The 12542-nt window shown below is 40.6% G+C and overlaps 3 protein-coding genes across 4 annotated transcripts; 2 read left to right on the forward strand and 1 right to left on the reverse strand.

Annotated features, from left to right (window-relative positions):
- The first annotated feature begins 282 nt into the window (after positions 1–282).
- On the forward strand, positions 283–3661 carry LOC113768054 (pectinesterase 3). The gene is made up of 3 exons (XM_027312282.1): positions 283–560; positions 664–1785; positions 2631–3661. The coding sequence occupies exons 2-3, from the start codon at positions 708–710 to the stop codon at positions 3299–3301; spliced, it is 1749 nt and encodes a 582-aa protein (XP_027168083.1). The 5' UTR covers positions 283–560; positions 664–707; the 3' UTR covers positions 3302–3661.
- A 2264-nt stretch (positions 3662–5925) lies between these two features.
- Positions 5926–8401, forward strand: LOC113767468 (pectinesterase 3-like). Its single transcript, XM_027311575.1, has 2 exons — positions 5926–7075; positions 7173–8401. The coding sequence occupies exons 1-2, from the start codon at positions 6016–6018 to the stop codon at positions 7841–7843; spliced, it is 1731 nt and encodes a 576-aa protein (XP_027167376.1). The 5' UTR covers positions 5926–6015; the 3' UTR covers positions 7844–8401.
- An 83-nt stretch (positions 8402–8484) lies between these two features.
- Positions 8485–9364, reverse strand: LOC113767467. Of its 2 annotated transcripts, none has more exons than XM_027311574.1 (2): positions 9166–9364; positions 8485–8975 (listed from the first exon to the last, which is right to left on the reverse strand). In XM_027311574.1, exon 2 carries the CDS (start codon positions 8914–8916, stop codon positions 8530–8532), a length of 387 nt encoding a protein of 128 aa, XP_027167375.1. In that variant the 5' UTR covers positions 8917–8975; positions 9166–9364; the 3' UTR covers positions 8485–8529. The 2 variants fall into 2 exon arrangements, with proteins under 2 accessions (XP_027167375.1, XP_027167374.1); XM_027311573.1 differs by having other exon boundaries at positions 8485–8994.
- Between the last annotated feature and the right edge of the window lie 3178 nt (positions 9365–12542).

Consider the following 12542-nt stretch of genomic DNA (forward strand, 5'->3'; position numbering starts at 1 on the left):
AAGAATTCCAAAGCTCACACATACTAATAAATCAGATTACAAAAAAGAGGAAAAAAGAAGAGCGTAATCAAGGAAAACGGCGGTTGAAATTGCAACATACGAATATACGATACGAGGGTCAGAACTTCCTTTCTTATTTCAAATGGAACTTAAAATGCCTGATACAAATGGAAATTGTCCAAAAGCCAATTTAGAAAGAAAAAAAAGAAAGAAAGACGGCGGCACCTCAGATTTGGAAGGAAAAAAAAGGAAGTGTGTCTAGTTAGATAATGACAGGTGGAAGCAATCAATCATGGAGCGTGTCCTCCTCTTACTTTACAGTCATTTTGTTTAACTGGAGGGCTATACGGTCGGACTAAATTATTGAATGATGGTCAGATCTTCAGACAGAAGCATCGTGGAACAGGTCCAAAAAGCTTCTCATTGCTTTCTTTCTAATTCTACGACCCATCCACCCTGTAGTATTAAACTACAACTATAAAATAAAGACAAGCAAACGACTTACTACTAGTTACTACTGCTACTACTACAAACATACTACTGCTCCATAGACAGTTCCCCATAAACATTATTGATAAATCCCACGCCTTTCCCATAAATAATTACTACTACTACACCAAACCAAACAAGAAGTCGCAGATATCAGAAGAGATCATCAGACACCGCTCAAACCTCCAGACTTCGCACAGAAGACAGGTTGATATTTGATGATGGACACCATCAAGTCCTTCAAGGGCTACGGCAAGGTGGACCCTGTGGAAGAACAAGCATTCAGGAGAAAAACCCGCAGGCGTACCATTATCTTGCTTGTTTCTCTGCTTCTCTTGGTAGCCCTCATCGTTGGAGTGGTGGTGGCAACTGTTACCCACAAGAAGAAAAACAGCAAGGGTAACGCTAATGATGCTCCTACCTCCCCATCTCAATCTCTTCGAGCAATCTGCAGCGTCACCGTCCATCCCGACTCCTGCTACACCAGCATTTCCTCCCTGGAGGCTTCCAACTCCACCACCGACCCGGAAAAGCTCTTCCAGCTCTCTTTACAAGTTGTCCACGCCTCCCTCCAGAAACTCTCCACTCTGCCTCAACACTGGATCAGCGACGCCCGCGACCTCCCCCTCAAGAAGGCTTTGGGGGTTTGCCAAGCCGTCATCGACGACGCGGTCGACGCCACCGATGAATCCCTCTCCTCCCTCAACGTGAGTGAGGGCGACAGACTGCTGACCGTCGACAGAGTCAACGATCTCAAGACCTGGCTCAGCGCCTCCCTCACTGATCTGGAGACTTGCTTGGATTCGCTGGAAGAGGTGAATGCTACGGTGCTGGCTGAACAAGTCAGGACTTCCTCCCGGAACTCGACCGAATTTGCCAGCAACAGTTTGGCCATTGTTTCCAAACTCCTCACCATTCTCAGTGGGTTCAAGATCCCAGTTCACAGAAAGTTGCTGGCAGCAGGGACAGACTCAGACGGGGGTTTTCCCAGGTGGGTTAGAGCGGCGGATAGGAGGCTGCTTCAGACGCCAAATGAAAATACAAAGCCGGATTTGGTGGTGGCCCAGGATGGCAGCGGAGATTACAGGACAATCAGCGAAGCTGTGGCCAAGATTCCAAAGAAGAGTAAAACGAGATTCGTCATATACGTGAAGGCCGGTGTGTATAAGGAGAAAGTGAGTCTGGACAAGTCGACGTCGAATGTGATGATGTATGGTGATGGCAAGGCCAAGACCATTGTTACCTCCGACGATAATTTCGTAGATGGCACCCCAACTTTCGACACTGCCACGTTTGGTAAGTGGATGGATTTTGCTGCTGCTCACTCTTCTTCCCTTTCATGCCTAGCTATCCTATACACATTAGTTTTTCCATATTGCTTTCGTACTCCTAGTATAATATTATGCTTGATTTTGTTTTCAACAACTGAACTCCGATTAAAAACTCGTAGCAGCGTTTGACTCAACTCGAACTGCTTTCGACTTAAAATTAATTTTGTTAGTTTTGTGCTGATTCTTCGTGTCGCTGAATTGATTGAACACCTTCAATGCCTGTTTACACCACAAAATATCTAACCAGTAGTCAGTAATCCGTCTGAAAGCTCGATCGATCCCTGATTTTTTTTCTTTTGTTTTTTATGCGTGTTTAATGTTTTTTTGTTGGTGGGTGGGTGGGTATAATTAGTTCTCATAATTTAGCGAAGTAGTGCATGATGATAGTTGAGTTGAGAGATGAGGAGGGCCACAAGGGTGGTTTGATTTGTTCTGTTTCCATGTGGTTTCACTTGATCATTAATGCCTTAATTCTACAACTAAAAGAAGGCTGCTGAGCAGTGCGCATTTACTCCGCATAAGCATCCCCCACCACCATGTGCAAATTAGCTAGCACTGCCCCGACTTCTCTTTCTCTGTCGTGTTGGGAACATGACGGATGGCCACAGATTAAGGGTGGACGGCGGGGGTTTAGTGCATCTAATCACAAATGATGGAGTCATTTGTTCAAGGCCTACCCGCTGATTGAATGCATTTTAATTTAAAGTCACTAATCACAACAGGTTTTTGAGAAGGCTTTCTAATTCAAAATGAGATTTGCATGAAATTCACAAACATGGCCTTAACATATTTGGCTCTTGTCATAACCAGCTGTTGCAGGGAAAGGCTTCATCGCAAAGAGTATGGCATTTAGGAACACTGCTGGAGCAGCTAAGCACCAGGCCGTGGCATTCCGATCAGGCTCTGACCAATCTGTGCTGTATCTGTGCTCCTTTGACGCCTTCCAGGACACCCTTTATCCCCACTCCAATCGGCAATTCTACCGCGAATGTGACATCAGCGGAACCATAGACTTCATTTTTGGTAATGCCGCGGTTGTCTTTCAGAACTGCAACATTCGGCCCCGACAGCCGCTTCCCAATCAGTTTGTAACCATTACAGCTCAGGGAAAGAAAGATCCCAATCAGAACACAGGCATTACCATTCAGAACTGTGTCATGTCTCCGCTGGACAAACTCACAGCTCCCACTTACCTGGGCAGGCCCTGGAAGCCTTATTCCACTACCGTAATCTTGCAAACCAACATAGGTGCCTTCCTAGCCCCCAAAGGTTGGATTGAATGGGTCTTCAATGTGGAGCCACCCAGCACCATTTTCTACGGCGAGTACCAAAACACAGGTCCCGGATCCAGCGTCGCGCAAAGGGTGAAGTGGGCTGGTTTTAACCCGAGTCTCACAGCGACTCAAGCTTCCAAGTATACCGTAAAATCATTTATAGCCGGCCAAAGTTGGATACCGGCATCTGCTGTGACCTTTACGTAAATCTCCTACACTACCCCTTTCCAATAAAAGAGCCTCTCCTCCTTGCTTTACCACTCCAAACGGCCGACTAGTATAGGAACAGCTTCCAACTGCTGCATATAGCAATTGCACCCCCGTACGTACATTTTTAATGTTTGCAGAGTTCCGTGGCTTCTACTAACATTCTTGGTTTGTATACATTTAGTTCGTCTACTGGTTATCCATATTACTGCTTACTAGCACTAGCACCTTATTGCGAGTCCCCTGTCGAGATGTTTGTAAACCACAGAGATTGTCTGGTGTTTTGCTTGTTGGGCGAATTTGTCAGATGATGCATCAATTTTTCTGAATGAAAAAGGCAAAACTTGAGATCATCCTTTATTGGGCTTGAATGGTCTGGTGACCTCGCTAATGCTTTTTCGGAAATGCCTTGTCCAGCTACATCCAAAGATGGACGGATGCTTGTTGAATCCGCTTTAGTTGATGTTTCAGACCAAACCAAAAAATAAAAAAATCTGATTAAGGTAAAATTTAGCTAACAAAACTACCCTTTCTTATTTTAGGAGCTGGAAGATCGAATTGCAGCTTTCAAATTAGAATGGCAAAAAATTATGCCGCACTTGATGCAAATAAGACATATATTGATTAGCTTTCTCTTGGCCATATATTGATTGTGCCACACTAACTAACTAAGAGTTTCTTTTGTTAATCAAAAGATGGGGCAGCAAACTGAACAGGTAACAACAACATCAACAGAACAATCATGCAGGCAAATTTTCAATGACCCCCCAACAAAAAAACTTTCCATCATCGCATATTTTGCAAGTCTCAATCTGTTATTAGGAGTGCAAAACCGTAACAAGATACCTCTTAAGTGCAGTCATTTCGCTGAAGATCATCTCGAGCTCGTCAAAGACGACTCTTCATGGAGACAACTCTCAAATTACCACGTTTAATGCTGGTGGTCTGCCATCAACCTTAGCAGCCTGAGCCTCCTTAGATACCAGTCTTGATGGCTTTAACCAAAGAGTCCTTCTCCAATACCTCAAATGTCTTTCTGCTGATTCCAAAACATCCTATGCTAATTAGTATCACATTCATCGCAAGTGACAATCCTGTTGGCTGCTCTGTTCAATGCATTCGCACTTGCATTCTCCCTTTTGTGTCTTTATTTATAGTTCTCGTCATATAATATACATTATATATATATATATATATATGCATTAATGCATATGCATATGGTTTTGCCAGTTTCTCTGAATTTCTTCTGCCACCCCACAGGAAACCGAGGAAAATTCATGCGACCAAGGCCTGAGTTTCGTATCCTGGCAACTTGTGAGATGCAATCGTGAGGGCCAGTATATGGTCCAATCCAGCACGTCAATGTCATTTCTAGTGTGATTGAGTCTATCAGCCAGGTGGATTATCAGCATAACCGAACTAGGACACAGACCTGGTCTTAGCTGAGTTGAGTAAATGGTCTTACCCCGTCAAACTAAAATCCTAGCTAGTTTTTCATTCGCGATTGGAAAGCCGGACATCCCCTTTCCTAACATACTCCATCAATGTCCCTCCAAATTACAGCCTGATTGCTTCTGGCTAGCAAAAACTCTTGACTGGGGATTTTATATAGTTATCTGGTTGCTGAAAATGCAAATGCCAAGTTTATGAATGTCATTATCCTCTTACGTTACGTTCATCATCATCCTTCGGTGAATATTTTTGTTGGCATTGAAAACATGGTATCAGATAACTACGACCCTCTGAATTATCAAGAGCAGCTTAGCTCAATGTAGCCAGAAAACGATGATGCACAGTTTGGGAGTGTGTAAAATTCCAATTAGCTGAAGTATTAAATCATGTGACATACCCATCGGGACATGTGTTAATTGAGGACATGACAACTGCTCAAAGTTTCATGTCCCAGCAGGGGAAGAAGGAAGCTACGTGACGCCTATCTCGGCGTCTTAGGTGAATTTTCTCTCAAGTTTTCCCTTTCAGAATTTGAGTGAAACTCTCTAATGAAGCTATGTGATCAAAGTACTCTTGTTGCAAAGATCACTTAAACTAAAACCTGATTGCAAAAGCGTAAACATAAATAGTTTTCATGTCATAGAGCAATTGAGATTCACAGTTCCTTTCCTTGACAAACTCAGACTTAAACTTGTGATCAAACTATTCTTGTTGCAAACAAGAGTATGTGATCAAACTATTCTTGTTTCAAACATCACATGAACAAAAACCAGATTGCAAAATCCTAAACATTAGTATCCGTTCAAATCGCAAAGCAATTGACATTCAAAACTTCTTTCCTTGCCAGCTATTACTTGACTGTGTCACAGCGTCCATCAAAGGGAAAACTAACACAGAATCCAGAAACGAAAGAACAAGAACAGATCAAACGACTGATGATCGATCCATCCTTATTGATCGATTGAGAGAGAGAATGCCTTAGACAGAGCATCAAATTGGATAATGACAGGTTGAATTCATCACAAGGAGCTTTTTAAGTTTAACCAGCGGCAATAATTTTAAATTATAATGGTTAGACAGCATCTTAGAGCAAGTCCAACAGGCCACTCTCTCCTATAAAAAGATACTTCATTCATCTGCTGAAAGACATCAGATACTTCTCAAACCTCCTTTACAACTTCAGTCGTTTTGTATAATACACAAGTTTCCTCAAGAGAGGAAAAAAGAACATCAACCTCAAGCTCGATTAAATAACACATACAATGACGAAGTCCTTCAAGGCCTATGGGAAAGTGGATTCTCTAGAAAAACAAGCCCTCAAACGAAGAAATCGTAGAAAGATGATCATTTTACTTCTTTCACTGGTTGTTTTGGTAGCTCTCATCATTGGAATCGTGGTGGGGACTCTTAATCACAAGAAGAACAAGAATGGTGATGATGCTCTTTCTTCAACTCCAAACTCAGCTCAATCAATAAAAGCAGTCTGCAGTGTAGCAACTTATCCAAAATCATGTTACAGTAGCCTTTCACCATTCGGGACTTCAAATTCCACAATTGACCCGGAAAAGCTCTTCCATCTTTCTTTGCAAGTCGTCCACGACTCCCTGGAGAAGCTCTCCACTCTGCCTCAGGAATGGATAAACAATACTGATGACCCTGAAGTCAAGAAGGCTTTGGGTGTATGCCAAACGGTATTTGATGAAGCAGTTGATGCCGTCAATGAATCTATCTTATCCTTAAACGTGATCGACAGCAACAAAGTATTCTCCGTGAAGAGAATCCATGATCTCAAGACTTGGCTGAGCACCTCCCTTACCGATCTAGAGACATGCTTGGATACTCTGGAAGAAGTTAATGCTACAATCTTGGAAGACGTGAGAACATCAATGAAGAACTCAACCGAATTTGCCAGCAACAGTTTGGCAATAGTCTCGAAACTCGTTGAAATTCTCAGCGACTTTCAAATCCCAGTTAATAGGAAGTTGCTAGGGGAGACAGGAAGAAGTTCAGGTTTTCCCCATTGGGTTAGAGCAGCTGACAGGAGGCTGCTTCAAACGTCTAAGGATCCACAGCCTAATCTGGTCGTGGCCCTGGACGGCAGTGGAGATTATAGGACAATCAATGAGGCGGTGGCAAGGATTCCGATAAACAGTAAAACAAGGTTTGTGATCTATGTTAAGGCCGGTGTTTATAAGGAGAAGGTGATATTGGACAAGCCCTTGTGGAATGTGATGATGTATGGAGATGGCAAGACCGAGACCATTGTTACCTTCGACGACAATTATGTTGATGGAACCCGAACTTTCGACACGCCTACATTCGGTGAGTACTCTTCGTCCATATATAAACCTCTGTTGATTTTGAGTACTTTTTGTCATTTATAACTGTGTAGCTGACGTTGGTTCATGTTTACTACCAGCTGTGACGGGGAAAAATTTCATAGCAAAGAACATGGGATTCAAGAACACAGCTGGACCAGAAAAGGAGCAGGCCGTGGCAGTGCGGTCCGGCTCCGACCGATCTGTTTTCCATCAGTGTTCTTTTGATGGCTTCCAAGATACCCTTTATTCACACACCAATCGCCAATTCTACAGCAAATGCGACATCATTGGGACAGTAGACTTCATATTTGGTAATGCTGCGGTTGTTTTTCAGGACTGCAACATTTTGCCCAGACAGCCACTTCCGGATCAATTTGTAACCATAACGGCTCAAGGAAAGAAGGATCGCAATCAGAACACAGGCATTAGTATTCAAAGCTGTGTCGTGACTCCGCTGGACAACGTCACAGTTCCAGTCTTCCTCGGCAGGCCCTGGAAGAATTACTCCACCACTATAATCATGCAAACTAAAATTGGCGGCTTGTTGAGTCCCGTGGGTTGGATAGAGTGGTTCCGAAATGTGGAGCCACCCAGCACCATTTTCTACGCCGAGTACCAAAACACGGGTGCAGGAGCAAGCGTCGCCAACAGGGTCAAATGGGCAGGCTACAGGCCCACTCTCACACCCAAACAAGCTTCTAATTTCGCTATAGGACCATTTCTAGATGGCCAAGATTGGATACCGGCATCACAGGTGACCTTTACGTAGATGACAAAGGTAAATCTCCATAGATTGCAGATTGGAACGTCTTCATCATTCAGTAAAATCAGCACACGGAAGAGACGGCAGTGGTCATCAAATAGAAGGATGGCATACCATCATTCCAGCTTTGCTTCTTGTATTCTTCATTTTGTTTCCTACTTTTGATTTTTTATTTATGAAAATGTTTTGCTTCTCCTGTACAATTAATTCTTTAGGAGGAGTGTTTTATCTCTGTCTTGCCTGTTGGACCAATTTGTGAGAAAATGCATCGAGCCTTTTGTCTGGAAAGTAAGTTGGAGGGGTCTGTTGGTCCATTGCTGGGCCTAATCTGAAACAAGAAGTCTCCACTCCCAGAATATCAGAATTAGAATAGGAAAGCATCGATTCTCATAGAAGTCTCCACTCCCAGATGTGATCGTCAAATTATTTCCAACTTCCAAATGGCCCTTCACATAGTCCGTTGCAAATACTACTAGTAGTACTAAAATTTGAAAGCATCAAGTTAATCAGATTATGTCAACGCTGGGTGGGCAGACGGATAAATAAAAGTTTCAAGAAGATAAACGGAGGGGATTATGCATTATAGTTCTAGGCTTCTGCAGTATCAAAAAAAAAAAAAAATTTTTTTGGGGTGAAAATCAGACCAGTACTAGAGTAGTAGATGATTGATTACTAGTAGGAATAACTGTCCGTCAAATTACAATCTTTGATGCAGGTGATTTACCACTTGCGCCGTCGGCATCAGCAGCGGGGAGGGCTGGGCTGGTTACTTCGCCGTAGATAGCCTTAAGCTTGGAAAGAGGAACTAAGGGCCCCCCTGCTGCTCTAGAAGAATTCTTGGACCCCGCGGCAGCAGCCTCCTCAGCCTCGGCAAAGAGTTGCTTCTTCCAGTCCCAAATAGTAGCCTTGATGGCTTTATTGGATTTGACCAAAGACTCCTTCTCTGCCTCCAATGCCTCAATATCCCTCTGCTGCCTCATCGACCGAACTCCCAGCGCCCCAAAGCACCCAATTAGAAACACATTCATCAATCCATTGCTGTTTGCTGCTCTGTTCAGTGCCTCCGCTGCTCTCTCCATTTCCACAACTCACTAAAATCGACCGCCCACCCTTTTCTTTCTTCTGTTTTTTTTTCTTGCTGTTTTTATCTCGACGGCCTGCAGATTTAATTTTTTTTATAATATATATATATATATATACGGGACGACGAGGGCAATGGGAATTAGGAATACATCAAAAGAGCAAACTTTTATTCAATACCATTCTTTCTTTTCTTTGTCAAGAATTTAATTTCGATATAGAAGGAAAAAGGGAATAAGGATACTCACGATGATGGAGGCTTTCAATCCTGTGATTCTTCTGCTCTAGATTGAAGAAGCCCCAGATCCGAAGAAAGCCAGGAACTCAGAAGGGAAACGGAATTGGGGAAGGAGGCGAAAAGGGCCACTGTAGACGGAGCTGCGAAGAGACGGGTTTCGGCTCTGGGTTTTTTGTGCGTTGGACTTGGGTTAATTAGCATCAGGAGAATTTTTTTCCCTACTTATCGAAAATGATACTACTACTATAGTTATTAAACCCGGCCCGGAAAGGAGACCGGCGAAGGAGGTGGGTCAACGGGTTACTGGTTCAACCGGTGGGTGAGTGGTTGAACCAGTGGGTCACTAAATATATTTAAATATTATATCTTATAATTTTTTATATAGGATATATGATATAAATTTTAATAAATAATGTCATAACAAATGCTCATTTGATTTAATTTGCTATAGAATAATTAATTTATATAAGAATCATCAAAACATAAATTTAATTAGTGATCCACAAATTTTAAGTGTAAAATTTTATCTATGTTTAGTGTAATTATCTAGGTTACTTACAAATTTTAAGTGCAAAAAATTATTAAAAACAATATTTGTCTTTAAAATAAATTATGTAATATGTTATTTTTGAAATCTATTTTATAATTTATAGAATTTGGTGGTCATAAGTTTGTATTAAAAGATTCCAAATAAATTTGTTTTGGAGAAATAAAAAAAGAATAAAGATAAAATTGATAAAACGTTCATATAGCGTAAGAATGATAACTAATTAACATGTAGCGAAGTAGTCTGGTGGGGAGCTTGTCATAAACTTTACCTAAGGTCAGAGGTTCGAATCCAGCCAACAACTTTGTAAAATTTTTTCCTCAAAACCGGTTTCTTCACAAAACCGGCCGGGTTTCCGGTTTAATCCGGTTGAACCACTGGGTCGTTGACTAGTCAACGGTTCCAGTGCTTAACCGATCTAATTAGAAACCCGGCCCGGTCTACTGGCGGGTACACCGGGTTGACCGGTTCGACCGCCGGGCCGGCCGGATTTTATAACTATGCTACTACTAATAGGGAAATGCCAAAAGGGCAACAACAAAAAAAAAAGGGTCAATTTAATTTTTCATAATAATTGATCCCATGCTCTTTTAAGTTTTAGTACTACGTTGGTTTTCACAATCTCACAATTTGTTGTATTTGCTTTCTCTGATGGTTGGTCAAGTAACAAAAGTATTTCTCTTTGGATTATTGGCACTTTTCCTATCCTTTTATTCCATGACCTCATTGATTTTGAATCCCAAGTCCTCTACAATAAATGCCGATCACTGTTGCCACTAGGTATTAAACACAAATTGACCAAGTAACAACCTCAAACTATGGTTTGACCAAAAAAAAAAAAAAAAACCTCAAACTATGAACATTCTTTCATGGTCTTGATTAGAGGTGTCAAATAAAACCATTTAACTAATTTTACCCATACCCGCCCATTAATAATTGAATATGGGTACATTAAATTTTTATATATGGATATAAATGAGTTACCCAATTATACCCATTTATTAAATGGGTATAATTGGGTAACCCATCTAACCCATTTAACCCATTTAACTTACATTCCCAAACCTTTTGTATTTCCCGGGGTGAAAAAGAGCTGGCTGGAGTTTTTTCAGGTGGAAAAGACTCAAATTCTTGAAAATTGCAATCTACATCTGTAAAAGTATCCCAATTATTTTCTTGAGTAGTGATGGGTCTGGTGAAGAATTTCAGGGAGAAAAAGAGGGGGTCTCTGGAGGATGAGCAGAGAACTGGAATGGATATAGCATTTATTTAGCAATTATTTACGCGATTTACTTTCTATAAAATGGTGCAAGCTTTGAAATATTTGATAATGGCTAACCTTTTGTATTTCCCAAACTATTTTTTATGTTAAGTATTTTTGTTTTATTTATTATATTTATTTGTTGGTTTTATCTTATCGCTTTATTTCCTTGTAATTTATTAATTTGATCATTTTTTAGCATCATCAATTTATGACAAATTTTAGCTTCCTTTCTTACCTTTTCAAATGAAATTTTAAATTTATAAACGAAAAAATACTAGGGGTTCAAAGTTTTGGATTAAATTTTTTTGTTAACTTTCATATTATTTAGTCCAAATTTTTAGATTCTCATTGTTCAATTATTAAATAATATGTAATTTTGCGACATGGCATGCGGATGGAAAAAAAATTGATAATTAGACTTATTTGGCATAATAAGTAAATATTTAAAATTAATGATGGGTGTAAAATGGTATAAATTGATAATTTAGTTTACAAAATGAATTTATATGAGCTTGTAAAAAATTAGAATAAATGGGTTATAAATGGATAATTGGGTTACCCAACTCATTTTTTGACTTACCCATTTATACCCATCTAATTAAATGGATATAAATGGGTTGACTCACTTATACCCATTACCCATTTTACCCAACCCAAACCCGCCCAAATCACCCATCTTGCCACCTCTAGTCTTGATATTGGCAATGTGGGAACAATATGGAACTCTTTTTTGTACTCTGGCAGTTGAAACAAATTAACGGCGCATTCCTTAGGAGGTGTGGATTGCACCAAGCCACCAACGACTAGGAGCGCTAGTGATTGTAGAAATTGTTCCCCCCTCTCCTCCTCCTCCTTTTGATGAAGGGAAAGAAATTTTTAGTTATCTCTTTGGAAAAAATAGACTTAACTCTACAATTTTACAGAAAGCAACTAGTGTTCCTGCATAATTTTATTAGAGAAAATTTACACATTTAGCAACTCAAATCTCGACCCTTGCATCCGCCACTGCAAATGCCTCTCTTTCATATGTTTTTCTTAGTTTATGGTATGAACTGCAATTTCAAGCTCGAATACCTAAAAATACGCTTTGCAAATCGCGTAAAGTAAAGGCTTGAAAAATATTAGCTTACTGAAATTTTATTTAAGTATACTAAATGTTACTACTTGAGATTCTACACTCCCTAGAAGCACGTTAAGTTAAGCAGATACTATGATTGTAGATTTAGAGGGCAATCCATTAATAATCGGCCATTTTTTGATCTTTAAGAACAACTTGATGAATTTAGTATATCTTTTTAGGAGGCCCTAATAACACTATAGATCGAACCTATCCAATTTTTACAGCACGATGGTTGGCTGTCCACAATCTATCCAATTAAGCACTTTTAGCAAAAGAACTAAAATTGCTTGTTTACGGTCGTAACTCTCTCAGAATTATAGACCCATCTAAGCCGTTCATTGCATATAGATGGCAACTAGCTACCATTTTATTCGGTAAACCACCGTGCCCACCTAAATAATCTCCACCTATCTATCCCTACCCTTTGATCTTCCTTGGTTGCCCCTTCTTTTCTCC

Source organism: Coffea eugenioides, chromosome 4, assembly GCF_003713205.1.
Source record: "Coffea eugenioides isolate CCC68of chromosome 4, Ceug_1.0, whole genome shotgun sequence".
Classification (NCBI taxonomy): Eukaryota; Viridiplantae; Streptophyta; class Magnoliopsida; order Gentianales; family Rubiaceae; genus Coffea; species Coffea eugenioides.

Coding starts and splice junctions, on each gene's coding strand:
- LOC113768054 (XM_027312282.1), top strand. CDS start 708: ATGATGGACACCATCAAGTCCTTCAAGGGCTACGGCAAGGTGGACCCT. Junction 1,786..2,630: donor TTTCGACACTGCCACGTTTG/GTAAGTGGATGG, acceptor TGTCATAACCAG/CTGTTGCAGGGAAAGGCTTC.
- LOC113767468 (XM_027311575.1), top strand. CDS start 6,016: ATGACGAAGTCCTTCAAGGCCTATGGGAAAGTGGATTCTCTAGAAAAA. Junction 7,076..7,172: donor TTTCGACACGCCTACATTCG/GTGAGTACTCTT, acceptor GTTTACTACCAG/CTGTGACGGGGAAAAATTTC.
- LOC113767467 (XM_027311574.1), bottom strand. CDS start 8,916: ATGGAGAGAGCAGCGGAGGCACTGAACAGAGCAGCAAACAGCAATGGA.